The sequence below is a fragment of the Macaca thibetana genome, chromosome 10, assembly GCF_024542745.1.
Source record: "Macaca thibetana thibetana isolate TM-01 chromosome 10, ASM2454274v1, whole genome shotgun sequence".
NCBI lineage: Eukaryota > Metazoa > Chordata > Mammalia > Primates > Cercopithecidae > Macaca > Macaca thibetana.
The window spans coordinates 21,816,143-21,844,061 of record NC_065587.1 but is presented as its reverse complement, the minus strand read 5'-3'; the positions used below and the strand labels follow the sequence as shown (position 1 = coordinate 21,844,061).

The 27,919-nt window shown below is 46.3% G+C and overlaps 2 protein-coding genes across 5 annotated transcripts in view; one reads left to right on the top strand and one right to left on the bottom strand.

The window, feature by feature from the left end:
• Positions 1-12: 12 nt before the first annotated feature.
• On the bottom strand, positions 13-15,502 carry C10H22orf31 (chromosome 10 C22orf31 homolog). Of its 3 annotated transcripts, none has more exons than XM_050806837.1 (3): positions 15,449-15,502; positions 1,832-2,260; positions 13-554 (listed from the first exon to the last, which is right to left on the bottom strand). In XM_050806837.1, exons 2-3 carry the CDS (start codon positions 2,138-2,140, stop codon positions 114-116), a joined length of 750 nt encoding a protein of 249 aa, XP_050662794.1. In that variant the 5' UTR covers positions 2,141-2,260; positions 15,449-15,502; the 3' UTR covers positions 13-113. The 3 variants fall into 3 exon arrangements, with proteins under 3 accessions (XP_050662794.1, XP_050662793.1, XP_050662792.1); XM_050806836.1 differs by lacking the exon at positions 15,449-15,502 and adding an exon at positions 3,345-3,399; XM_050806835.1 differs by lacking the exon at positions 15,449-15,502 and adding an exon at positions 3,210-3,352.
• The window catches only part of KREMEN1 (kringle containing transmembrane protein 1), a 74,379-nt gene continuing 61,149 nt past the window's right edge, over positions 14,690-27,919 (top strand). For both annotated transcript variants that reach the window (XM_050806819.1, XM_050806818.1), the window contains exon 1: positions 14,690-14,799. In XM_050806819.1, coding sequence (XP_050662776.1) covers positions 14,703-14,799 — 97 coding nt within the window. In that variant the 5' untranslated portion in view covers positions 14,690-14,702. The remainder of the gene's footprint in view (positions 14,800-27,919) is intronic.

The following is a 27,919-nucleotide window of genomic DNA, read 5'->3' as shown; positions in this document are numbered from 1 at the left end:
CCTGAGAGGGTGTCACTAATTTGTAAAGCACTCAGATGACAGGGAAGGTGCAAAGTTGTGTTTATTTTTCAGATCTCTAGCAGAGAATACCCTAATCCCATGAGTTCCTGTTCCTATTTTTTGCTCTTTAACTTGGGCCATTTATTGAGTACAGGCTCCTCGTGGACACCTGGCCGCTTCCTGCCAGGGAACCGGTCCTTCTGAGCACCTTCAGAGATGGCACCCTGACTGCACAGAGCCTCCCAGAGCTTTTGTTTAATGGCCTTGCCCAACTCCAGGCTGTACCTCTTGGGGGTCCCTGAAGGATTCCACAGCATTGGCTCTACCACAGCGTGGTACAGAGCCTGGTAACCCTCTGTGGGGAGACCGTGGATGGTTAGCGTGTCCTCCGACAACTGCTGTCTCTTTTGGGTTTCAGGAAGCAACACTGGGCCCTTCCAGGCTGCTGTCCCACTGTCTTGGGGTAGTGCTTGGGTGGCAGCCACATGTTCAGCATATCTGTCCTCAAGATCTTGGCGGACTGTTAGTTTTTTCTCCTTTGAACTTTCTTTACTCTAGCCAGGAAGAAAGCAGAGAAGTCAAAGCTAAAACTTGAGAGGGGAGCTCAGAATAATTATCTGGGATTTGTGTCCCAGAGTCTTGGTTACAGCAACAACCAACATTTGTCTAGCATGTTCTAGTTTACTGAATTCCTTTATGTACATACCACTGCGTGTGTTCTCCATAACCCTGTGAGGTCAGCAGGAGACAGCTTTAAAGGCAAAGAAATTGGAATTGGTTTGCCCAAGGCCACACAGCTAGAAGGTTAATAACCACAGCTGTCATCTATTGAATACCACTCAAGATGCTAATTATTTACCCTCTGCCAGGCTCTGTTCAAAAGCCTTTTGCATGTATTGACTTATTTAATCTTCATGAAGCCCTGTGAGGGAAGGGCCATTATCCTCCATTTAATATGATAATATCAAGGCACAAAGAAATTAAGCCCCAGGTCGTCCTCAGTTATAGTCAGAGTTGGGATTTGAATCTTGATGGCCTAGCTCCAGGGTACACTGAGCTCGGCTGGCCACCATGGGGTAACAGACCTGGACTCCAATCAGGCCTTCGTAGGTGAAGTTCTCCATGTGGACGCTCACAATCCAAATCTATAGCCGACCACTGGTGTGTGTGTGTGTGTGTGTGCGCGCGCGCACACAAGCACGCACTACCCATATCCTAGCCTTCCTTCTCACCCTTATTTTTCCTTCATGTCAAGTCTTGGTTGTGAAAGCCACCTCATCCTTCTCTAGAACTAAGCATAGTATAAATGATATGGTATAAATGATAAATAGCATGACCCCACAATCAGGGGCATTCTTCCACTCTAACATGCTACACCTCCTCCCCACATTCTGTCTTCAACTTTAGGATTTCCTTCACTTGGTATTGATCTTTGTTTTTTTTTGTTTTTTGTTTTTTGTTTTTGAGACAGAGTCTTGCTCTGTTGCCCAATCAGGAATGCAGTAGTGCAATGATGGCTCACTGCAGCCTCAACCTCCTGGGCTCAAGTAATCCTCCCTCCTTAACCTCCCAAGTAGCTGGGATCACAGGCATGTGCCATCATGCCTGGCAATTTTTTTTTTTTTTTTTAGTAGAGATGAGGTCTCCCTATGTTGCCCAGGCTGGTCTTGAACTCTCTGAGCTCAAGCGATCCTCCCTACTTGGCCTCCCAAAGTGCTGAGATTACAGGCGGTAGCTGCACGCCATATAATCTCAACCATTAGTGTTCTCTGGCTTTATCTTTTCCCTCCCCTCGCCCATCACATTTTCCCCACCACTGGCCCTCATCTACCTCTCTAATGCCTCCTGCAGGCCTCCTGTGCCCTGCTGGCCGCTTGCTCTTGGAACTGATGGAGTTTCTTTTCCTGGCCTGCTGGGTGGCTTTCATCACTGAATCGTCCTTGTGTTTTAATCTCTTCGAGAGTTTTGCTTCTCCACACTTGCGTGGTGCTGGGCAGCACTTATTCTTCAGTTGCCGCCTGAGTACAAGCTTAACCAGGGAGAAGGAATTGGCAATTAATGGGTTCCTTACAACTTCCCAAGAGGAAGTGGTAGCTGGTGCTGTGGCGTTAATGTTCTGCTTTGCACACGTTCTGGCCATCCAGATGTTGGTGAGAGCTGGTGAGTCCACATAGCAGTCCTGAAGCCTGGTATTTAATAAGATGGACTGTCGGAGTCCATAGATAGGGATGCTGGGGTCTTGTCTCACATTGATGGGGTGCTAGAATTATAAGAGGGAGAAATGAATTTTAAAAGGACCGTTCTTCAGCAGAGAATAAAAGATCTACTTTGAAGGCAAAATGTTAACATCTTTTTATAGGTCATTCCTTCCACCCAGTTCTTAGAATTTTACTATATGTCCTCTCCTGCTCACTAAAGCCTTTTATACCAAGTAGGGAGGAGATAGTAACTCCACAAGGTTACAGTAATATTCAGGCTCTCAAAGAACATAGCATGCTGGGGCAGGAAGTCAGGGGTCAGGGAGGGTTCACGAGGAATTGAAGGCAATTCCTGCCTGCTGGAAAATATGGAAGGCAGGGTCACTCAAGACTTCATATGAGCTGTAGACACTCAACTATGCTGCAACACAGACATGACAGCCAGTAAGTTCTGCCAAACCCTGAATACGCTTTACACTTTCTTTTTTATGGTGGGGGGGGTGCGGGTACGGAGTTTAGCTCTTGTTGCCTAGGCTGGAGTGCAATGGCGCGATGTCGGCTCACCGCAACCTCCGCCTCCCGGGTTCAAGTGATTCTCCTGCCTCAGCCTCCCAAGTAGCTGGGATTACAGGTATGCGCCACCATGCCCAGCTAATTTTGTATTTTTAGTAGAGACGGGGTTTCTCCATGTTGGTCAGGCTAGTCTCGAACTCACGACCTCAGATGATCCGCCTGCCTCAGCCTCCCAAAGTGCTGGGATTACAAGCGTGATCCACCACGCCCGGCTGAATACACGTTCTAACCAACGGCCAGGTGCCAAGAAGAGCTCATTCACAGGGAAATCAATATCCTCAGGGGACCATAAAAGCAATATGAAAACATTAATGCTGTCGGCCTCCATTTCCTGGGGCCAACTAAGAGCAACAGAACAATTTGGATAGATCAGAATCACATATTTAAAGAGACCTGGCTTTCTTAGAAATGTCATCTATAGAAATAAAATCACCTTACCATATTTCAGTTGCCTTAAATTTTATTTTCGCTAGCTTAGTAGGGGGAAGAAATATGTATTTTCTCTTTCCCTTTTCTCGCTCTCTGTTTTTTTTTTGTTTGTTTGTTTTGTTTTGTTTTAATATTTCTAGTCACCTGTCTTTCTCTGCCTCAGTCACGTATGGGCAAATTGCTGTTTGTTTAGATTTGGGCTTAATGCCGGCAGCTTTGAGCCATTATCTCTAGTATTTGTGATGTCACTTTGGTTTGTGATGTGGGTGTGGGTGGGTGTTACATCATCAGACTTTATAGTTAAATTATGTGGGAAGAAGTTCTATATGGTTTTGTTTCTAGCCTCAGAAACTTCTGAAGTCCTCATTTCCCCCAAAATGGCTTGGATTAATTTTGAAGATCTTCATGTTCTTATGAAGTATGTTTTGCAGGAAATGTAGTCAAATGTGCAGACCAGATTTGGGGATACAGGTAGTGAGATGCATCCCTACATGTGCAAAAGTGCCCTCCTTCATGTACATAAAGGAGGCACTGTTAAGTTCTCAGAATAGCTGCCAAGGTTAGGGACCAGAAATGAAAGAACACGTTCCTGCAGCCCTGGGCACCTTTCCCTGCGTGTCTCTCCCAGGAAGACTACATGGTTTCTGGAATGTGGTTTTATTTTACATCCCATGGCAAATGCAGTAATTAGAGCTGTTAGCAGTGTCAAGGGCTTGAAACGAGAACAAAGCCGCCTCTTCCTGAGAACTCTTGGGCAATGCCTCACTCCTTATCAGGTGCTCGTCCTGTTGGTGGGTTTGATTTTTTTATTTGTAAAATGCCTCGGGAGCCTCCCTCCTGAGGGGGAGGAGAGTGAAATGATGGAAAAACAGAGTATGAATCTGGCAGGGGCTCCTGGAATCGCATGTGTTGCCTGTTGGAGTTTTTAAGTGTTGTCCCTGGAGTGAATCAAAGCCTGCAGGCGGACTGCACCACAGGCTGTGGTGGAACCACCTCCAGGCCTATGGCAGCTGGACCCACAGACACTTGGGAGGACAATGGTTTCCTTTCAGTAGCGAGCCCTGGCCTCACCTCCTAAGAGCTGGGTCGGTTTTAGAGCAGGGCTTTGGAAAGGGTTTGTCTTTGGGAAGAGTTTGCGAATGTCTGGAGACTGGGCAGGCAAGCAACTTTTCAAAGCTGGTCAATCTTGGAAAAATGGCACGGGGCTCCTGGGCTACCTGGAAATTACCATCTGTCTTTACTCTGCAAAGCAGGGACAGGAGGGAAATGTCAAGCAAAAAAAAAAAAGGCATAATAGGAATAGGTCATTTGTTTCTCTTTTCTCCTTCCCCATCTTGAGTTTGGCTTTCCTGCACCTCATCTTTCCAGACACTCATCTGTTAGATTTACTTTGCTAGGTCTTTTACTCAATGACTCTGCTAGGTCTTTTACTCACTCTGTCCACAGGCTGGAGTGCAGTGGCGTGATCTCAGCTCACTGCAACCTCCGCGTCCTGGGGTTCAAGCAATTCTTGTCCTCAGCCACCCAAGAAGCTGGGATTACAGGCGCGCACCACCAAGCCCAGCGAATTTCTGTATTTTTAGTAGAGATGAGTTTTCATCATGTTGGCCTGGCTGTTCTCAAACTCCTGGTCTCAAGTGATCCACCCACCTTGGCCTCCCAAAGTGCTGGGATTACAGGCGTGAGCCTGTGCCCAGCCTCAATCTCCTTCTTCCAGCACAGAGCCGTTCACATGGGCAGTACTTGATACATACTCTTCAAGTTCAGTCAAATTCTGCCTTCTTTGCCTTCATTGTAACTCACTTCAATTGACTATGCCACAACAGGTAACCCTCTCAGCCTTCCTTAAAACTAACCCAGGGTACCTTGGTCTAACCTATTTCTCCTATGTCAATAAAACTAGTATTTATTGAATCCTTCCTGAAGGCCAGGCACTGTTCTAGCCACTTTATTAGCATCATGTCATGAAATGCTACCAACAGTCCTATGAGTTTGAGTACTATTCCCTGTTTTACAGATAAAGAAACTGAGGCACAAATTGCTCAATTATCATGCCCCAAGTAACCAACAAAGGCTGAACCCAACCCAACCAAAGTCTACAATGCCCTGTATAATGCTCTTGGGTTTTTTGTTTTTGTTTTTTTTTTTTAGTTTCACTCTTGTTGCCCAGGCAGCTGGAGTACAGTGGCACGATCTTGGCTCACTGCAACCTCCACTTCCCGGGTTCAAGGGATTCTCCTGCCTCAGCCTCCCAAGTAGCTGGGATTACAGGCACGCACTACCATGCCTGTCTAATTTTTGTATTTTTAGTAGAGATGGGGTTTCACCATGTTGGCCAGGCTAGTCTCAAACTCCTGACCTCGGGTGATCCACCCACCTTGGCCTCCCAAAGTGCTGGGATTACAGGAATGAATCACCACACCCAGCCCTACTGTCCTTGTTCTTAAACGCTCACAGTTATCACCGTGATGCCTGGCCTCGCTGTTAGTCAGCCTATCCATCTACCATACCCAGGCCCAGTTCTAGTCCTGTCCCTGTCATGAGACTTTCTCTAGGCTCATGAGAGAGTCTGCCTGTGTTGGCATCCCAGATCCATCTTTCATTAGGCAAGTGAATTCATACCCGTGAACCTTAATTTCCTCAGCTATGAAATGGGCCTAGTCATAGTGCCTACCTAAGGATTATTGTGAGGGTGAAGTGGGACAATGCATCTGAAGTACTTGGCATGGCTCCTGGTGTATAGTAAGCACTCAATAAATATTTGCTTTTTTGTATTTTTGTTTTTGTTTTGAGACAGGGTCTTAGTCTGTCACCTAGGCTGGAGTGTAGTGGTGTGATCATGGTTAATGGGAGCGTCGACCTCCTGGGCTCAAGCAGTCCTCCCACTTTGGCCTCCCAAGTAGCTGGGATCACAGGCTTGTGCCACCATGCCCAGCTAATTTTTTTTTTTTTTTTTTTTTTTTTTTTTTTTTTTTGTAGAGATGAGGTCTCCCTATGTTGCTCAGCTTAGTCTGGAACTCCTGGGCTCAAGTGATCCTCCCAAAGTGCTGGGACTACAGCTGTGAACCAACACACCCATCCCATGTGAACGTTATTATTTATTTATTTATTTATTTTGAGACAGAGTCTCAATCTGTCACCCAGGCTGGAGTGCAGTGGCACATTTCTCAGCTCACTGCAACCTCTGCCTCCCAGGTTCAAGCAATTCTCCTGCCTCAGCCTCCCAAGTAGCTGGGATTACAGGTGCCCACCACCACGCCCAGCTAATTTTTATATTTTTAGCATAGACAAGGTTTCACCATGTTGGCCAGGCTGGTGTCGAACTCCTGACCTTGTGATCTACCCGCCTTCACCTCCCAAAGTGCTGGGATTTCAGGCGTCAGCCACCGGGGCGCCTGACCATGTGAATGTTATTAATATTATGGTTCATTTACTCATCTGACCGTTTTTTGAGCTCCTGTTGCCCATGGTCTAAGTGATGTAATGCAACATTTGATATGATCTTCATCTCAGGTCACTCATGTGCATCAATCTGGTTTATGGCCGGGTGTGGTGGTTCCCACCTATAATCCCAGCACTTTGGGAGGCTCAGGCAGAAGGATCACTTGAATCCAGGAGTTCAAGATGAGCTTGGGCAACAAAGCAAGACCCCATCTCTACAAAAAAGAAAAAGAACAAAGAAAAATAATCTAGTGTATGAGGTCAAGCAATGAGCCTCTTGGAAGTAGGGAATGTTTCTGATCTGACTTGGGTATCCGACTTTCATGATTCATCTTTATTATGTATTTGTCGCATTGATTGACCTCACAGAAGTGTTGAATGTAGAGGAGCTACATCCCCTGGTTATGGGAGTGGTTCAGAATATTCTATGCTTTGTTACATGGAAAGGGAAGCAGGTAGCTGAAGATAAGATAAGGAAGTGGTTAGTCTTTAGCAGAGATTGTCCCATCAAAGGTTGTTTAGAATTATAAAGTCAGGATAGAATGACTATTTGGTCCAGGGTACTGAAACCATGGCAAGAATTTCCATCATGGGTGCCAGCACTTGATCCGGGGAACTCAGGGTTAAAGCAGTAGGGCTTCCAAGTTGCTGAAAGACCTCTTCCTTAGTTTGATTCTTCCATGAAGGTTTTTTATTCTGCTGAGCTCAGTCTCACTAACCTTTATTTTCCACCCATCATTTGGAGCTGTGCTTCCTGACATATCTAAACCACTGCTTCTATTTGCAAACACATCTGTCCTTCTTTGATGTTTAGCCAAACTTTCCTGACAGTATTTTTAGCTCCTATAATCTTCCTTCTTCCTTTTTTTTTTTTTTTTTTTTTTTTTGGTCTTTCCTTTACTACTACCTTTCTTCTTTTTAGCTTCTCTTAGCTCTTATTCTCCTTCTGGTGGATCAGCTAATAAAGAAGAAATTGAGTCAATTTCTATTAATTCTTGTCTTCTGCCTCTATGGCCCCGCCCCACCCACGCAATTCTAGCGGAATTTAGTTGCTTTTAATTTCCTCAGATGTTTTTGTTTTAACACCCAAGCAGTAAACTTTCATACCCATGTGGGAACATATCTGAGGTTCATGATGCAGAAGAGAAACACTTTGGATGGGAAAGAATTGGAAAAGATTCCTGAACTATGATGCAAACTCCGAGGACCAATGATTTGGACCACATGTGCTGAATATGCTCCAATCGTGGGCCAAGTATGTGAAATAATGGTGTCCTGTCTGCTTCCCACCAGTTCTCACCTGACTCCCGCAGAGACTCCTGCTTCTTTCCTTCCTTCCTTCCTTCCTTCCTTCCTTCCTTCCTTCCTTCCTTCCTTCCTTCCTTCCTTCCTTCCTTCCTTCCTTCCTTCCTTCCTTTCTCCTTTTCTTTTCTTTTCTTTTTTTTGAGATGGAGTCTCGCTCTGCTGCCCAGGCTGGAGTGCAGTGGCATGATCTTGGCTGACTGCAACCTCTGCCTCCTGGGTTCAAGCAATTCTCCTGCCTCAGCCTTCCAAGTAGCTGGAATTACAGGCACTCACCACCACACCCGGCTAATTTTTGTATTTTTAGTAGAGACGGGGTTTCATCATGTTGGCCAGGCTGGTCTTGAACTCCTGACCTCAGGTGATCCACCCGCCTCAGCCTCCCAAAGTGCTGGGATTACAAGCGTGAGCCACCGCACCCAGCCAGTGCCTCCGCATTGCTAACCCAAACCCTGCTGTGAGCCTTCAGAGGTGCCCACCTGGATGCCCCACAGACACATCTAACTCATTATGTTCAAGACCAGATTCTTTCTCTTCCTTCACCCCCATCAGAACAAGCAAATGACTGCCTCTCTTGAATTTCCCATCACTAGTTGTCTGAGCCAGAATCCTGGGAGACTCCGTAATGACACAGTGCAGACTCAAGCCTGAGACTGAAGGAAAATCGGGAATACAGATCTTATCTTCATTTAAAGTTGAGATAGTCTGTTCATAATGGATTTTTTTGCATTCATTTAGATGTTAAAAATTATTTTAAAATATTGCATTAAATACTATTTATTAAATATATTATTCGATGTATAAAATATCTATTAAATAATATTTATCTTGATTACAGGATTTTTTATCATGTTTTCTAAAAGTCCTCTTAAACTCTGTGCCTGAGGCACATACCTCACTTGCCTCATTCCAATCCCAGCTCTGTCCACTCAGCATTTGGTGACAGAACCCTATTATTTTATTTTTTATTAATTATTATTATTAATTTTCTTTTCTTTTCTTTTCTTTTCTTTTTTTTGAGACGGACTCTCACATTGTCACCCAGGCAAGAGTTCAGTGACACAACCTCGGCTCCCTACAACTTCCACCACCAGGGTTCAAGCGATTCTCCTGTGTCAGCCTCCCAAGTAGCTGGGATTACAGGCATGAGCCACCACTCCCGGCTAATTTTTGTATTTTTAGCAGAAATGTGGCTTTGCCATATTGGCCAGGCTGGACTCAAACTCCTGACCTCAGGTGATCTGCCAGCGTCAGACTCCCAAAGCAATGAGATTACAAGCATGAGCCACCGCACCCAGCCTGTTACTATTAATTTTAGAGACAGGCTGGATTGCAGTGGCTCTATCCTAGTTCACTGTAACCTCAAACTACTGAATTCAAGAGATCCTCCCACCTCAGCTTCCCAAGGTGCTGGGATTACAAGCGTGAGCCACCACACCTGGCTTAATGACAGAACAAGGAAGCATTAGGTACAGTAGCAAGCACCTGTAGCCCCAGCTACTAAGTCTGAGGCAAGAGGATTGTTGGAGCCCAGGAATTCGAGGCTGTAGTGTGCCATGATTGTGAATTATCACTGCACTCCAACCTGGGCGACATATCAAACCCTGTCTTTTTTTTTTTTTTTTTTTTTTTTGAGACAGAGTCTCACTCTTGCCTGGGTTGGAGGACAGTGGCACTATACATGCTCACTACAACTTCTGCCTCTCAGGTTCAAGCGATTCTCCTGCCTCAGCATCCCAAGTACCTGAGACTACAGGTGCCTGCCACTACGCCCAGCTAGTTTTTGTATTTTTGTAGAGATAGGGTTTTACTATGTTGATCAGGCTGGGATTACAGGCGCATGCTCCCACACCTGGCTATTTTTTGTATATATATAAAATATATATATATATATATATATATATATATTTTTTTTTTTTGGTACAGATGGGGTTTCACCATGTTGGCCAAGCTGGTCTGGAACCCCTAACCTCAAGTGATCCACCTGCCTCGGCCTCCCAAAGTGCTGTGATTACAGGTATGAGCCACCACACCTGGTTCCAAGACCCTGTCTTTAAAACAAAAAAGACAAGGAGGTGGCTCAGCCTGGCTTTTTGGCTTTTTTTTTTTTTTTTTTTTGAGACAGAGTCTCGGTCTGTCGCCTAGGCTGGAGTGCAGTGACGTGATCTCAGCTCACTGCAACCTCTGCCTCCTGGGTTCAAGCAATTCTCTGGCCTCAGCCTCCCAAGTACCTGAGACTACAGGTGCCTGCCAGTACGCCCAGCTAGTTTTTGTATTTTTGTAGATATGGGGTTTCACTATGTTGATCAGGCTGGTCTTGAACTCCTGACCTTGTGATCCACCTGCCTTGGCCTTCCAAAGTGCTGGGATACAGGTGTGAGCCACCGCACCTGGCCCAGCCTGGTACTTAAGAGGGTAAGACTAGGGTTCCACTGCCTGGGTTCAAAGCCCAGCTCCACCACGATGTCATCTTTGGGCAAGTCATTTAATCTCTCTTTGTACTGGGGTGGGTGTGGGCTGGTAAGAATGCCTCCCTCACAAGGTTACTGGGAGGATTTTGTGAAATGCAACCATGGACGCCCTACACAGCCTTAGTTGAGTCCGCAGTAAACGTTTGCTATTGCTGTCACTATAATCCGGCCCCCTCCTCCAGGGGTCTCTCCATAAAAAGACTGTCCTTTGAGTGGAAATCATCCCAACTGGAGTTTCAAAGACACTTGAATGACCAAAACTCCAACATCGTAGGTCTCCTGGCTTCTTGACCAATCCTGCTGTCCTCGGAGGAAGAAAGGGGCCTGACTTGCACAGTGCAAACAAACGGACACCAACATCTTTCTGGAGGCCCAAGAGCTGCATTCAGCGTCCTCACTCTTTCCATGAAATAAAGCTGCTAAACACCCCAGGCATGTAAAGCACTGAAATGAGTATCCCGGGTTGCTCTCTGCCAGAAGCCAGGACCACATAGTGGAGCAAAAGACCTTGAGCTGTTAAGCGCCATGACCTAGACACGCCGGGCTGTATTTTTAGCCTCTTGTGCACTGTTTCCATCACCTGTGCTGGGCTTTCAGCTGGAAAAGAGAAGGTGGGGGTGGAGAAGGCTAGAGGGATGTTTCTTACCGCAGCCAGTGCCAGGAGGAGCTTGCCAGGATTTCCGAGTCCTGTTGTACAACAGGGCTATTTTCATGGGCGTGCAACAGGTATATTAACATAGGCCCCCTTGCTACTTGCTTGGAAGGGCCTCATACATGCTTTATCTTTTTATCTTCTGCTGTCACTGTCTTGAAATTCTTTTTTTTTTTTTTTTTTTTTTTTTTGAGATGGAGTCTTGCTGTGTGGCACGATTTTGGCTCACTGCAACCTCCACCTCCCAGTTTCAAGCAATTCTCCTGTCTCAGCCTCCTGAGTAGCTGGGATTACAGGCGCCTACCACCGCTCCCGGATACAATTTTTTGTATTTTTAGTAGAGATGGGGTTTCTTTTTTTTTTTTTTTTTTTTTTTTTTTGAGACAGAGTCTTGCTCTGTCGCCCAGGCTGGGGTGCAGTGGCCGGATCTCAGCTCACTGCAAGCTCCGCCTCCCGGGTTTAGACCATTCTCCTGCCTCAGCCTCCCGAGTAGCTGGGACTACAGGCGCCCGCCACCTCGCCCGGCTAGTTTTTTGTATTTTTTAGTAGAGACGGGGTTTCACCATGTTAGCCAGGATGGTCTCGATCTCCTGACCTCGTGATCCGCCTGTCTCGGCCTCCCAAAGTGCTGGGATTACAGGCTTGAGCCACCGCGCCCGGCCGAGATGGGGTTTCACCATGTTGGCCAGGCTGGTCTCAAACTTCTGATCTCAGGTGATCCACCTGCCTTGGCCTCCCTAAATGCTGGGATTATAGGTGTGACCCACGGCGCCTGGCCTGTCTTGAAATTCTTAATAAGTTTGGACAAAGGACATACGTTTTCATTTCTCACTGTGCCATGCCAATTATATGGCTGGTCCTAAGGAGTGCACATGACAGAGAGAGCCAACTGGAGGAGGGGCTGCTGCCAGCCCAGGAGGGGTGCCTTCCCACAGCAGGCAGGGCAGACCAAAGCTACTATCACAGGGCATGGCTGCCCAGACTTGGCCAAATAAACCTTGTTTCCAGCCTCCTGGGTGCCCTTCCTATTTTCTTCTCTGAAACCTGAATGAGATGTCGAAAGAACCTTGGAAACTGTAGAGAACTGTGTCCTGCTTTGCTAAAGTCTTTCTCTGGCATCCTGTTTAAAGTAGCCCAAAGGTTAGCTGGGTGTGATGGCGTGCCTCTGTAGTCCCAGCTACCCAGGAGGCTGAGGCGGGAGGATCATTGGAGCCCAAGAATTGGAGGCTGCAGTGATCCATGATCTCATCACTGCACTCCAGTGTGGGCGACAGAGGGAGGCCCTGTCTTCAGAAAAAAAAAAAGAAAAAAAAATCCACAGAGCCTTCAGTTAACATAATTTTCTTGTCTTTGTATTACTTTTTGTTCTCAGGAATTTGCGTGTTTTCAGATTGACTAGAATGTAAGTTCCAAGAGGAAGGTTTGGTCTTGGTGGCTGTGTCCTCAGCCCTCAGCAAGTTCCTCGCTGAATATTTGCTGAACAAAGGAAAGTTCGACTTTATTGTTTGCTTTGGGCTGAGGGCTTCACCTGCATCTTCTCATTTCATTCTCTTCAAAGGCACTGCTGTCTGGGAGGGCACAGAAGTCCCAGAGTAAGGGTTCTCAGGTCCGGTGGAGAAGGTGGGAAGGGCCCAAAATTGTGGAAAAGGGGAAAGCTGGACAAAAATGGGGATCACCGGTGGTAGGAGGTGGGGGGCTCCCCAGGACCGAGGCTGGCTGGGTGAGGGGATGGTGGGTGCCCCTAAGCTCCAATAAGAAGATCAGAGGGTCCTTGAACTCGGGAGTGACACATGAAAACAATAACTGAACAAGATTCTTCTTGCTACAGCGCTGAGTAGTGTGGGTGGAGAGGGACAGAGATTGAGAGGCCTCGTGGGAGGTAGCTGCGCCCTTCGGGCCCGGACCTGAGAGCAGCCGTGGGTGGAGAAAGGAGTATGGGGGAACGCGGGCTCTGGGAGTGGGCAAGGGGGCGGCGCCCGGGGGTTGAGGGGGCCCAGGGGCGAGTGTACCTAAGTCGGGCCTGTCCCGCCCAGCCGCGCTCTGGGTGCGGCGAGTCTGCACACTGGGGCAGATGTTCCCGCCGCCGCGCCGGGCGCAGGTCTGCACTTGCAAGCCCGGGACCAGAGACTTGAAAGCTGCCGGCGCGCCGCCCAGACCTGCCCCGCCGGGCGTCACCTCTGCGCTTTAGGCGGGAGCTGTAGGAAAATCCCTTCTGCCTTGGGGGAGGGCGGGGGAGGAGGACGGCCCACGACCGACCCCGGGTGAGGCAGGGAAAGACCTTGCTGGGGTCGGCGGGGAGGAGGGCAAAGGGCCTACCACACGCGGGCCGAAAGTTTAAGCAAGCCGCGCGCTCTCTGATGCCTAACATCAGAGGATGTAGGATAAGCAGCACTATCCCATCCATTTCTGGTCGTTGCACTGGGCGTTTTACTTGCTTCTATCTCATCGACTCCTCTGAAGGCCTTTTATTATTCCTATTCTGCAAACGGCTGAGCCTCGGACACATCAGGAAACTTGCCCTAGTTGAAACTGGCTATGTGATAAGATACGGAACCAGGGGGTCAGTATGTGGCTGCAAACTTGGGGTGGAGAAAGGAATTCAACATTTGCTGAGCTCCTACTGTGCGTGCGTAAAAGCTTCCATGCTTTCGTTTTGTTTTGTTTTTTGAGACAGGGTCTTGCTCTGTCACCCAGGCTGGAGTGCAGTGGTGTGAACAAGGCTTGCTGCAACCCCGACCTTCCTGGCTCAAGCGATCCTCCTGCCTCAGTCTCCTGAGTAGCTGGGACCACTGATTTATTTATTTTTTCCTGTAGAGATGGGGTCTCACTGCTTTGCCCAGGTTGGTCTCGAACTCCGGGGCTCAAGCGATTCTTCCGTCTCGGCCTCCTCCCAAAGTGCTGGGATCCCAGGATTTGTTAGCCACAGCGCCCGGCTCTAGGCGTTCTTATTTAGTGCAACCGCTCTGGGGAGTAGTAGCTATTATCACCTCCATTTAACAGATGAGGAAATTGAGGTAAGAGCTATTTTTCCTTTAAACATGTCCAAGATCTTACAGGTGACCAAGTGGGATGTGAACTCTCCAAAGCATTCTTTTTTTCACCATTACGATGAGCTAAGCAAGGGAAAACAGCTTGCAAACTGCTGTTGTAATTATTATCGCTGTAGCTGAGCTCGCGTGTGGGTCACGACCCGAGTGAGGGTGGAGGAGGGGTCACTGGGAGCCGGGCCTATTTCAGCCCGGCCAAGCCGCTTGGTGACTTGGAGGCCGGGCCGAGGCCCCGCCCTCACCTGCTGATCCCAACCGTGAATGGGACAAACAGAGGGCCCTGAGGGGCGGGCCCAGGTGAGGCGAGGGATGGGCGGGGCCTGATGCGTGAGTGGCAGGAGAGGCACGCGGCCGGGGCGGGGCGTGCGCGCGCGGTAGGCTCCGCCCTCCGGGCCTCTCCGCGGATCCAGGCGGGCCCCAGGCTGCAGGGGCGGTGGCGGCGCTGAGCTGGGCGGGCCTGGGCGGGGCGGCCGGGCAGTCGGGGCGGGGCTACACTCGGGCCCCGCGTCCTGCTCCCATGGCCGCCCCCGGCTCCCCGCGCTGCCCCCTTTCCCCCGGGCCGCGCCCCGGGGCCCCGCACTGACGGCCCATGGCGCCGCCCGCCGCCCGCCTCGCCCTGCTCTCCGCCGCGGCGCTCACGCTGGCGGCCCGGCCCGCGCCCAGCCCCGGCCTCGGCCCCGGACCCGGTGAGTGTGAGCGACCCCCGCCGCCCGCCCTGAGCGGAGCACACTCGAGGGGCGACAAGAGCCGGCCGGCCTGAGGGCCCCCTCCCTCCCACCTCAGGACCTTTCGGGCCCCTTCCCAGGGCCCCTCGGCGACGCCCCTCAGGCTGGGACGGTCCCTCCCTGGGACCTGGGCTCCCCCCAGGCCCGTCATCGACGCCCCCGGGCCGGGTACTGTCCCCCGGCTGCAGGACCCGGTGCTTCTCAGCGACGCCCCTCAGCCCAGGACGCCCCCTTCGCCTTGAGACCTCCAAGGCCCTCCGCGACGCCCCCCGGGCTGGGACATCTCCTCTGTCTTGGGATCCGGGACCCGCTGCCCGAGTCCCTCAGCGACCCCAACCAGGCTGGGACGCCCCCTCTCCCCGGTACCTCCTGGGATCCCATCCCAAGTCCCCAGCGACTCCCCCCCGGGCCGGGGCGACCCCTGCTCCCCGGTACCTCCTGGGATCTCGTCTCAAAATCCCCAGCGACTCCCCGCGGGCCAGGACGCCCCCTGCTTCCCGTTACCTCCTGGGATCCCGTCCCCAAGTCCCCAGCGACCCCTCCCGGGCTGGGACGACCCCTGCTCCCCAGTACCTCCTGGGATCCCGCCCCAAGTCCTTCATCGACGCACCTTGCACTGGGACGGCTCCCCTGCTACAAGAGGCTACATCCCTCTCTGCAAGACCCTCAGCGACATCCCTCCCCCGGGCCAAGGTCCCCTCCCTGAGCCTCACTACGACGCCCCCGCGTCCCCCAGTCCTCTCCTCCCTCCTACACCGGTGGAACCCGGCGCCTCCCCGCACAGAGCAGAGCGGAGGCGGGAGGAGCCGGCGCTCAGCCCCTTTTCCCGAGTCCTCGGCTGCACCCGCTTGGCGGACATTGTAACTTCTGCCTCGCGAGGAACGGGATGGACTTGTTCGCCCTGCTAGAGGCAGGTTAGGGTCCTGGGACGACCTTGTACCCAGACGGACGGGACGTGCCCTCTCTCTCCGCTGGGCCGCTTTGAACTTCCGTATGACTTAGGTGATGGCGCAGCAGGGGGAGAGGAAAAAGGAAGCGGTGATGGGAAACTTCTCCCCTACTGAGCTTAGGGTGCTCTTCCTAAGGGTGCAACGCCGAGCTCCGTGTTTCGGTCACCCCACACCTTAGACAGGTCACTCACTCCCCAGGCCAAGTCCAAGGCCAAGGCCAGGTCTTCCCGAGGGGGGGCTCTGGTCCAGGATGAAGCTTGGACTTTGCTTAACTTCCACACGCAACTTTGTAGCCAAATCCTTTCTGAAGTTGAAGAGAAGGCAAGAGGGCGTTGCATTTCTCTGCAGGTTGTTCGGATGTTGAGCATAGGACATTTGTGAAAGGGATGGGAAGAGTTTATTACCAGTCTGCAGGAGTAAGAAAACCCGCCTCTGGGTTCACCACCCAAAGTCACAGACTGATATTGGAAAGGATGGGATTTTGCTGGTGTAAGAAAACTCAGAGTTGCTTTGTTTACTTATTGGCTTGGATTAACGAAAAAGCTAGGACTTGGTATTGTCACTTACTGCGTGACTTTGGGCCATGCCTTCAGCTCTCTGAGCCTCAGTTTCCTCATCTGTAAAGACAGGATAACTTTGCAGAGTGTTGTGAATATTAAATGATATACTGTAGGTAACATACCCGCATATAGGAGGGAGTCAATAAACATATTTTAATAATACTTTTATAGGACCTCACAGTTCATCGAGTGCTAGACACCTCATTTACCCTGGGAGTGCTAAGAGCTTTCTGTCTGATTCATTTCTGTAAAAGGCAAAGCTTGGCTTTAAACTGGTAGAACTGGGGTCTCCAAGTGTTGTAAACCTGAGGCTCAGTGAGTGGTTTCTGAGTGATCACTGCCTTTTATGGGACTTCTACAGTATGATCGCTTCTACTGTTGTGAGGAGTGACAGACATTCCGAGAGCCAGGATATGTCAACATAACTGTAACCTAGTAACCCCTTAGCTCCACTTTGCTATCTGTGTGGTCAGGATTTAATGTCCCCTACAAAGAGAGAGGTATGGGTGGAAATAGACTGGTTCCCCTTCTGGAAAGGGCAGAGTAGTAGCTCTGAAAAGCATCAAGTGAGCCAACTCTGCTTAAGTTTGTTGGAAGCTATTCTCTTCCCAGATATCTTTGCTTTTTTAAGATCAAATGCAGCAGCTCTTATGAAGTTTGCACCCCAAATTTTGGTGTACTTTTATTTAGGAGTCTGGGGTAAGGGCAAATAATCATTGTGAAATGATTTGTGATAAGTGGCCCAAGTTCCCAATTCACTGAGCCTTGCCAGCTTGGTGTCTTACCGTCCTGGTAACTCAGTGCTTTGCTTTTTTGACTTTTCCTGCCTAGTTGCAAAAGCAGTTTTAGGGAGATACCACATGGTCTTCACCAACACATCCTGTCTAGATCCTACCCACTAGCTTTTAAAATCTTTTCCAATAAAACACACACACACACACATTTTACTCTGAGGATATGCCAAACTTGCCATTTTATATTTTTTGATACTGTAATTTTCTCTAAAATTTTGTGGATGGAAAAAATTATTTCAATATTTGTATTCTGCGCAATTTTGTAATATTTAAATTACTGGTGGTTTGCATTTTTGAATGCTGACTTTATAAAAACAGTTAGCTCATTCCCCATCAATCCTACTTCTAATTACAATGTGTACCCAACCCCAAATGATCTCCCTTTTCATTCTTCCTCTAAGATTCTCTTCCTTCCTTCACAACTCATAAGAAGGAAAATAGAAGGTAATGGAATCTAGACTTTCCTTCAAGGAGGAGTGCAGCTAGGGCCATGCGGTCGATGGGTTCTCTGTAGTGGGTCCCATCTGGAATGTATGGAATTTATGGTCTACTCACTTGGGTGTTTTACTACCTTTAGGGTCTATCAGATGCGCATCAACAGAGCTTCTCCACTCAGGTTATGTTTGCTGTGAATACCTTTTATAAGTTTATAGATTGATGCTCATTCTCCTCTAACTCCTCATCTGGAATTTGCCCCACTAGCCAGTAGTGTGTTTGCCATAAAACCTATGAGTTCAGTTAACAGCTAGAGTTCATACTGTCTACCAATTCTTGGCCCTCTTGGGGACTTCATTAATGCTAATAGAATTATCTGTAAGCAATATAGGGGCTGAAGCAGTGAAGGAGTGAAGGGTGCATACCAGTTACTTGTATGCTCTGAGTATTTTAATAAACACCATTTCGACGTGGTATCAGAGACCTCTGATATTTTTGTGAAAATATATTTTGGCCCCTAGACAAACTATTTAAATCTTTGAGGCCAGGCGCGGTGGCTTACGCCTGTAATCCCAGCATTTTGGGAGGTCAAGGCAGGTGGATCACCTGAGGTCAGGTGTTCGAGACCAGCCTGGCCAACATAGTGAAACCCCATCTCTACTAAAAATACAAAAAATTAGCTGGGCATGGTGGCGGGCACCTGTAATTCCAGCTACTTGGGAGACTGAGGCAGGAGAATTGCTTGAACCCAGGAGGCGGAGGTTGCAGTGAGTCGAGATCGCACCATTGCACTCCAGCCTGGGCAACAAGAGCAAAACTCTGTTTCAAAATCAATCAATCAATAAAAAATATTTGAGATAGGCAATGAGCCCTTTTATAAATCCTAAAGCAAGAAAGCATTCCTTTTAGGCTCACTACTCATAAACAGAAAGTTGATACACTCAATATAGATATTATTGATACACTCATGGTTTAACATAGTTAGACCAAAAACAATAAATTAGTAAGATGAAATACATTGTTTTAAATAGCTTCACAATATACAGATTAGGGATTTTTGGTGATGGGGAGTATACCATCCTTAATTTAGAATTTTTGAGTATGGAAATGTCAACTGATAATCTAGGTCAGGTATGGGCAAACATTTTTTGTAAAGGGAAGATAGTAAATAATACGAGATTCATGGGACTTACACTATCTCTGTTGCAATTATTCAACTCTGTAGGGCAAAAGCAGCATAGACAAAAGATAAATGAATGGATGTGACTATGTTTCAGTAAAACTTTATGGACACTGAAATTTGAATTTCCTATAATTTATTTATTTATTTATTTATTTATTTATTTTTAGGGACGGAGTCTCACTCTGTCACCCGAGCTGAAGTGCAGTGGCGCAATCTCGGCTCACACCGCAACCTCTGCCTCCCGGGTTCTAGCAGTTCTCCTGCCTCAGCCTCTCAAGTAGCTGGGATAACAGGCGTGCATCACCATGCCTGGCTAGTATTTTATTTTTAGTAGAGATGGACTTTCACCATGTTGCCCAGGCTGGGAATTTCCTGTAATTTTTATGTTAAAAAAATACTGTTCATTTGATTTTTCAAAACTAAAATATTTTTTAAATTATAGATTTTTAAAGTCTTAGCTTGTGGGCCATACAGAAGCAGGCAGTGAGCCAGATTTGGGCCACAGGCTGTGCTTTGCCGAGTTCTGTTCAAGGTCCATGTCTTCTGATTTTTTTCAGTGTTCACTGGTCTAGAAAAGGTGACAAGGAGGCTTGATTTTGGTGAATGAATGAAACTTTTACCATTTACTGTTAACTAACTTTAAGATACATATGGGAGAAATGGTTAAAATGGTAAATTTTACGTTATTTTTTACCACAATTTTTTTAAAAAGATATGTATGGGGAAAAGTTCATGCACATACATTTGGGTCTTTAATAGGACTTTTAGACCAGGCGCAGTGGCTCACGCCTGTAATCCCAGCAGTTTAGACGACCCAGGTGATTGGATCCCTTGAGCCCAGAAGTTTGAGACCAGCCTAGGCAACATAGTGAGACCCCATCTCTGTGAGACCCCATCTCTACAAAAAATAGACAAAAATTAGCCAGATGTCGTGTAGTCCTAGCTACTCAGGAGGCTGAGGTGGGAGGATCACTTGAGCCTGGGAGGTCAGGGCTGCAGTGAGCTGAGATTGTGCCACTGTACTCCAGTCTGGGCAACAGAGCAAGACCCTGTCTCAAAAAAAAAAAACCTTGAAAATGTCCTAAAGAGAAATTCAGCGTGGTTCAGTGTGCACTACATAAATAGTGCCTGCCTTGGAACTGGCCTATGGTTTGTTCAACTGTGCCTGCAGATGTTGCTTAGAACAAACCGTTGAGAGATCTATTTCTCAGAGGAAAGCCCAGGCAGCAGGTGGCACCAGCCCTGACACAGAAAAACAGCCAGGAAAAAAAAAAAGAAGAAGAAGAAGAAGAAAACAAACTTCTGTCACTTTCCTAAGCAGTTAATTTTTATTTCCAAGGTTCTGTTGTCATATTTAAAGTCGTTTTAAAAAACAACAATGTGCTTAGCATGGCTGATTATTTTGTTTTAATTAAAACATTTCTGAAAAAACAAAATGAAACATTCAAACATACCAAGTTGATTGTGCTTGTACTGTGGAACAGTTAATGCAAAACACTTGAGAGAGGCCGGAAGTTTGGATCTGTAGCTTTTGCCTGAATGTCTGCCGCCTGAATAAGGACAACGTAGGAGGAAGTGAATGTGTCCCTTAGAAAACTACCTGTATAGGTTTTGAAGTGAGATCCAGCACCTCCGATGCCACTTGGCAGGTTACTTTCTGGCCGGCTCACTGTGCAGCCTCGTCATTGGTGAGAATGATGGTTGACATTCCTTCTATATTCAGTTTGACCTTGAGAATCCAGCTGGAACTCGTAAGTATTAGTCTAGGAGGAGCAGTCTGAGGTCACTCTATTTTTCCTCCCTCTCTTATCTTCATAGTCTTCCTCCCAAGATGGCAGTGCTTCCCTCAACCCTCACCTCACCTTCTGAGACTTTGTCTGGATTCATACTGATGAGGGAAAGGAAAGAGGCCATCGTAGAAAAATGTCACATGGGTGTCCATACACCTCACAAACAACTACTTCACAGAAACGTGACTTTTCCTCTTCTAAGGGAATCCCTTCCCCGCTTTTTAAATTCTCTTTCTAGGTAAATACCTCCCTAGCCTGGGCTTGTACCAGTTTAAAGAGGAATGAATGAATTGGGGTTCTAGGGAGCACCTTGGCAGACAAAATGTTTTAGGCCACCTCACACGCAAGGTTGCCTCTCTCCCTGCATTTACACAACAGGGCCGTCTCAGAGCTACCCCTCTGCTGGGCCCAGCTTCTAGCTTCCCTTGCCACGGATTTAATCGCTGGCAAGTAGCCAAAGCATTAAACTTTTATTGTTCAATTTGCCACAAGGGTGGGGCCCTGCTTCTAGTGGGCTGAGGAGGCTGCAGCCGCTTCCAAACCCAAGTGTCACACCACATTAGCAACTGCAGACTTTGAGGGCTGGATTTCTTTCAGTTTGGTTAGATTCTTGGTTAGAACCAGAACAGTATACTCACACTCAAAATTTTAAAGCTAGGAAATAGTAAAAACAGTGTAGGCAACTTTTAAAGATGAATCAGAGTGCTTGTAGTTATCAGCATGTATGATTGACTCTGCATGGTTTCTTCATACCTTCCAAACAGACATATTAGATGGCCATGCATGTGCCTTAGTGTCCTAAAGTTAGATGAAAACATGGCAACCAAGTAGTTTTCTTCTAGACTAGTAGGGACTGCTAACCAATCCCATCACAGTATGTAAATTACTTGCTGCTGTTCAATCTATAAAAATTCATCTTCAAAGAAAATTATTGGGCTGGTAAAAATATTTTTAATAATGACCACAGAAGCCATATTTGTTTTTCTTTGATGTTCTTCCGAAGACCCTTCTGGTTCTAATCAGATTGTTCCCACATAAAATACAGTGGAAATCTACAATAATAAAATCCCTATTCCTATGTCTATGGGGAAATAAACAGGATGGGGATTGTCCTTTTAAGGGGCTTTCCCCTTCCCTTTCCCCAGACTCAAAGCCTCTATTACTGGTGGGTGTTTTGGCATCAGTTAAGGGCCTTCAATCCTTCCCTCCCTCCATGTTTTGCTCTTTCATTAAAGTGTTTCTGTTGTCTAATTATATCCTTTCAATCAAATTAGAGACTGTAGCATCTGGTGAGGGCTGTAACTGCTGCCATCTGCACCTCGTCTATACAGGCCTTTTCAGCTGAGAATCACTCAACTTCCAAATGGCAGGAAGAGATTTGGAAAAAGTTTAGTTGGAGGGGAGATTAACTTAAAAGGAGTGTCTTCAAAGGCTGGGTGCGATGCCCTGCTTGCTGTGATGTGTGCATGGCCATGCAGAGCTTCACTGGCCTGACTCACCAAAGATTCTTCCCTAGCGCTTCTGGCAGATGAAGGGTTTCTGATTGTCTTAGCTGAAATGACTAGGCCTTCTTTGTTAGGGGCTTGGAGGGACCAGGGGCTGAGCTGAGAAAGTCTCCCTTGAGAACAATCTTTAGTTATATGACCACTGGTTAATGGATGTGACACTTTGTTTATTTGACCATTTCTTCTAACTCAGTGATTTCAACTGGAGGAGATTTTGCCCCCTAGGGACATTTTGCAATAGTTGGATTCATTTTTGGCTCTCACAACTAAAGAGGTACTACTGGCATCTAGCAGGTAGAGGCCAGGGATGCTGCTGCTAAACATCCTAGAATGCACAGGAGAGCCCCCACGCCAAAGAGTTATACAGCCCAAAATGTCAGTAGCGCTGAGGTTGAGAAACCCCGTCCCGATTGTATTATCCTTTTGTTCTTCTTTTTATTGTTAGTTGCCTGCTTAGGAACAATTGATTCTGATGAGCATCTTTTTTCACTCTTTTTTTTGTTTTTTTTTTTGTTTTTGTTTTTGTTTTTTTTGAGACGGAGTATTGCTCTGTCGCCCAGGCTGGAGTGCAGTGGCACGATCTCGGCTCACTGCAAGCTCCGCCTCCTGGGTTCATGCCATTCTTCTGGCTCAGCCTCCTGAGTAGCTGGGACTACAGGCGCCCGCCACCAGGCCCGGCTAATTTTTTGTATTTTTAGTAGAGATAGGGTTTCGCCGTGTTAGCCAGGATGGTCTCGATCTCCTGACCTCGTGATCCGCCCGCCTCGGACTCCCAAAGGGCTGGGATTACAGGCATGAGCCACCGCGCCCGGCCTTTTTTCACTCTTAAGCAAATTCTTCATTATCCACATCAAACCTCTTTAAGCATTTCTGTTGACAGTGTTTCAGAAACCTTAATGCGGTAAGGGGTCTGTGATTCACTGTCTTTTTATTCTCTCTAGAGTACAGTTGTCAGATACATTACAGGACGCCCAATTAAATTTGAATTTCAGATAAACTCCAAAGAATTTTTAATGATAAGTCTGTTTCATGCAATGTTTAGGAATACTTGTCTTAAAAAATTCTTTGGTGTTTATCTGAAATTCAAATTTCACTGAGAATTCTGTTTTTATTTGTCAAATCTGGCAACCCTAATTGAGCTTCATGGAACACTCCATGAAACTTTAAAGCTTTGACAATCAGAATTAATCTGTTGGCCACTATCTGCTCTTATTCTTATTGCTCCAAGTGACCAGAGATGATAGTTCCATCTATTTATAAATCAGTTTTAAACTGAGCCTTTCCTTCTGCCCTAAACTGTCTCCCTGGCCAGAACTTATGAAACCCATCTCTTGAGTCATATTTTTATGTTGGGACCAATTAACAGGTATTTATCAAATTCCTACTGTGTGCCCAGCATCTCTGATTAGGACTTATCCCTCTGCCAATTGACAGAAGGCTACAACTTTGTTGCTTCGGGTTTTACTTTGAAATGTACTCTAGAGATACATGGTCTACCTGGTGTCAGCTTCCCAGTCAGGAGCTCTTGTATTATTTGTCTATCCCATATCAGCCGAGGGAAGCCGAAAAGCCCAGAGTCTGGCTTCCATGGGGTATTGGCTGCCCTCCAGGACTCCATTATTGGGGAACTTTCTTGCCATCTGACATTAAAAATAGGTCACAGGCATTACTAACAAAACTTGTCTAGAAGCTGGATCATATCAGTTTATCTCCTTTTCGTCTAATTGAGAACTTCAGACAATACGGAAAAAGTTTGCTCAAGCGAGTGAGGCAAGGCATAGATTTGAGCTGGGTGCCTCCTGCTTAAAGCGAACTAAGAATATAAAATTCATATTTATTGTTTTATTTTATTTTATTTTATTTTTTTAGATGGAGTCTCGCTCTGTCACCCAGGCTGGAGTGCAGTGGCACAATCTTGGCTCACTGTAGCCTCTGTCTACTGGGTTCAAGCAATTCTCATGCCTCAGCTTCCCAAGTAACTGCGACTGCAAGTGTGCACCAACACACCTAGCTAATTTTTGTATTTTCAGCAGAGACGGAGTTTCATTATGTTGGCCAGGCTAGTCTCGAACTCCTGGCCTCAAGTGATCCTCCCGCCTTGGCCTCCCAAAATACTGGGATTACAAGGGTGAGCCACTGTACCCAGCCACCATCCATTTCCTTTAAATAGCAGAGTCCCTGGTTTAAATAGCAAATATTTTATTTTCTTGATTTACATAAACTTATACTTGATTTACATAAACTTTCCTAGAACTTCTCATAGGTATTGCTAGGTAAGTCTTGAGGCTGGGCTAGAGGAATACATTGGTGAGGAAACTAATGCACCCTGAATGTATCTGTAGTGGAGCTTTCCCCTAGCCCCTCATTCACCAGCTTCCCTTTTTCAACAGACATTTTGCCAGGCACCTTCTATGTGGTCTGTAGTTGCTGAGGATACAAAGGTGAGTAAGATGCTCACAAGCTATTGGAAACAGGGCTGTGTGCTTCCTGAGCAATTACAGTTCAAGGGAATCAAGTCCTTTAAGAGCTGTGGCAGCAGGTACTGTGTGACTTGTTTCAAAACCCCTGGTTTCTATAGAAGTTAGTGCTACCTATTCTAGACCCTGAGCCTTCAAATAGTTCTCCGTCTTTTGTCTTTTTGTTTTCTTTAGAGCTGGCTTATAATGAGCTGAGGTATTGTCCCTCAGCAAGCTGGACTTACAGCTTTAAAACATCTCACGTTTCCCGTATCCTTATATGAAAACTTCTTTTTTTGAGACAAGGTCTCGCTCTGTCACCCAGGCGTGATTACAGCTCACTGAAGACTCGACCTCCCAAGGCTCAAGAGAGACCCTTGCCCCAGCCTCCCGAGTAGCTGGGAGGCACCCTAATTTTTAAAAAATATTTTTTGTAGAGACAGCGTTTCACTATGTTGCCAGGCTATGAAAACTTTCTAGTATGAAATTTTATTTCAAGATTCAGGAAGATATTTATGAATAAATATCTAAGGTAGATTTATTTGTACTCACATATTACATTGAGAGATAGATGCTTTACATCACCAAAGTATAATAGAATATATTCTATTGGTATTAGAAGTAAAATCCATCAAGGTGCTTTGGTTAATAAATGAAATATTTTTCTTAGAGTTCTGCTGAGTCAGTGACTTTTGACTATTTGAATGAATCCATTCTTTAACTGAGGTTTAATCTCTACATATTATAGACCTGAATGTTCCTAGGTTAATGGACTTTTTTTCCTCAAAAAGTATCTTTTGGGCTTCAATTTGATGGTTGTGATACCAGAAAGGGGTCCTGATCTAGACCCCAAAAGGGGGTTCTTGGATCTTGCATAAGAAAGAATTCAGGGGTCCAGCACAGTGGCTCACGCCTGTAATCCCAGCACTTTGGGAGGCGGAGGCGGGCGGATCACCTGAGGTCAGGAGTTTGAGACCAGCCTGGTGAACATGGTGAAACCCTGTCCCTACTAAAAATTCAAAAATTAGCCAAGCATGGTGATGGGCGCCTGTAATCCCAGCTACTAGGGAGGCTGAGGCAGGAGAATCGCTTGAACCTGGGAGGCGGAGGTTGCAGTGAGCCGAGATTGTGCCGCTACACTCCAGCCTGGGCCACAGAGTGAGACTCATCTCAAAAAAAAAAAAGAAAGAATTCAGGGCAAGTCCACAGAGTAAAGTAAAAGCTAGTTTATTAGAGAAGTAAATAAACAAAAGAATGGCTACTCCATAGGCAGAGCAGCCCCGAGGGTAGCTAGTTGGCTATTTTTATGGTTATTTCTTAACCATATGCTAAACAAGGGGTGGATTATTCATGAGATTTCCGGGAAAGGGGTGAGGAGTTGCCGGAACTGAGGGTTCCTTTTTTTTAGATCATATAGGGTAACTTCTGGATGTTGCTGTGGTATTTGTAAACTGTCATGGTGCTTGTAGGGGTGACTTTTGGTTTGCTAATATATTGTAATTAGTGTGTAATGAGCAGTAGGATGACCAGAGATCACTTTCGTCGCCATCTTGGTTTTGGGGGGTTTTGACTGGCTTCTTTACCACATCCTGTTTTATCAGCGGAGTCTTCGTGACCTGTATCTTGTGCTGACCTATCTCATCCTGTGACTAAGAATGCCTAAATTGGGGATGTAGCCCAGCAGGTTCCAGCCTCATTTTACCCATCTGCTGTTCAAGATGGAGTGGCTCTGACTCAAATGCCCCTATTATATGGGTTTATAATATGGTAAATGATAAATAAAAATTCCTCAACACTAATGCATATTTATAATGACTATTCCTGGCAGAAACACACATGCTCACAGTGACAAGCATGGCATGTTTTCCAGGGGACCCTGCCTGGGTAGGAGTGGAGCATATTCAAGATGAGAGCCAGATGGGAAAAGAGTGGTACCCAAGCCACTGCATTCTGGACTTTCTCTGCCTTGATAATTATTTGTTTTTTGAATTTTTATTTAACAAATAAGGCCCCCTCTCTGAAGCATTTTCATGGTTCTTCTGAATTCAAACATCTGGTCTTATGCTTGCTCTGTAAGTTCAATTTTTCTTGGAATTGTCTTTTAAGTAATTAAATATTTCATCTCTTAGTAGAGATAAATAAGTTGGAGATTCAAATAGAAGAACTCACGTCCCCTTCCAAAAGTATAAATTCTTTAGTTAAAGTATCTTTGAGAGGCATGGCCTTTCCTTCTGTGCTGTTTTTAAGGGCACCGTCTCCTTAAACGGAAAAGATCTAAAAGGTATTTTAATGAAAAAGCAACTAATATGTAAAACATTGCAGTGATTTTTGTTGTGGTAATTCCACTTTGGGCAAAAGGGCAGCTCGTTCTACGGTCATTTGGCACTGTTAATACATAATCCAAGAACATGATATATGAATATCGATTTTAGATGGCTAACTTTATGGCTGAATTTATTTATAGTTCTTGAAAAAAGGCTAAGGTAGATTAATTTCAAAATAACATGTTGGTAACTATTTTCAAGATGTCCTTTGAAAAATTTTTTATTTTTTATTTGTTCAGGACGCAAATAGAGAAGAGAGTGCAAGGAAGTCCCATGTATCTGTCTCCCGACTCCCACAATTATTAACCATGGCTAATGTTATTTCATCTATACCCTCTTCATTCCCCTTACTACATTACTTTGTAACCAATTTCAGATAGGTCACCTCATCTGTAAACATTTTAGTATGTATCTCTAAATGCTAAGGATTCCCTTCAAAAACATAGTAATAGTACTGTTATTACACCTGGAAAAAAGAATAATTCCTTAATGCCATCAAATATCCAGTCAATGCTCAAATTTTCCTGGTTGTCTTATTAGTATTTTTGACACTTCAGGCAAGATCTAAACAAGGTGTATTTAGATAATGTGAGTCCTAAATCTCTGTTAACCCTTAGATTTCCCCTTTTTTTATTTTCTTGCAATTTACTTGCTGAAGATGTAGTTTCTTTTAAGCAAGAAGAATGCCTAAGTAGGCCGGGCACAATAGCTCTTGCCTGTAATCCTAGCACTTTGGGAGGCAGAGGCAAGTGGAGAGCTTGAGCCCAGGAGTTCGAGATTGGCCTAGACAATGTAGACCCCATATCTACAAAAAATTAAAAAATTAGCCAGGTGTGGTGACACATGCCTATAGTCGCAACTATGTGGGAGGCTGAGATGGGAGGATCACTTGAGCCCGGGAGGTAGAGGCTGCAGTGAGCCATGATTGCTCCACTGCACTCCAGCCTGTGTGACAGAGCAACACCCTGACTTTAAAAAAAAGAAAAAAAAGGGCCTAAGTGCCTCTCAGAGGGAAGGCCCACATGGGAGGTGAGGTTTGTTTGTTTTTTTTAAACCATAGAATTCTTACTTCCATTAGAGAAAT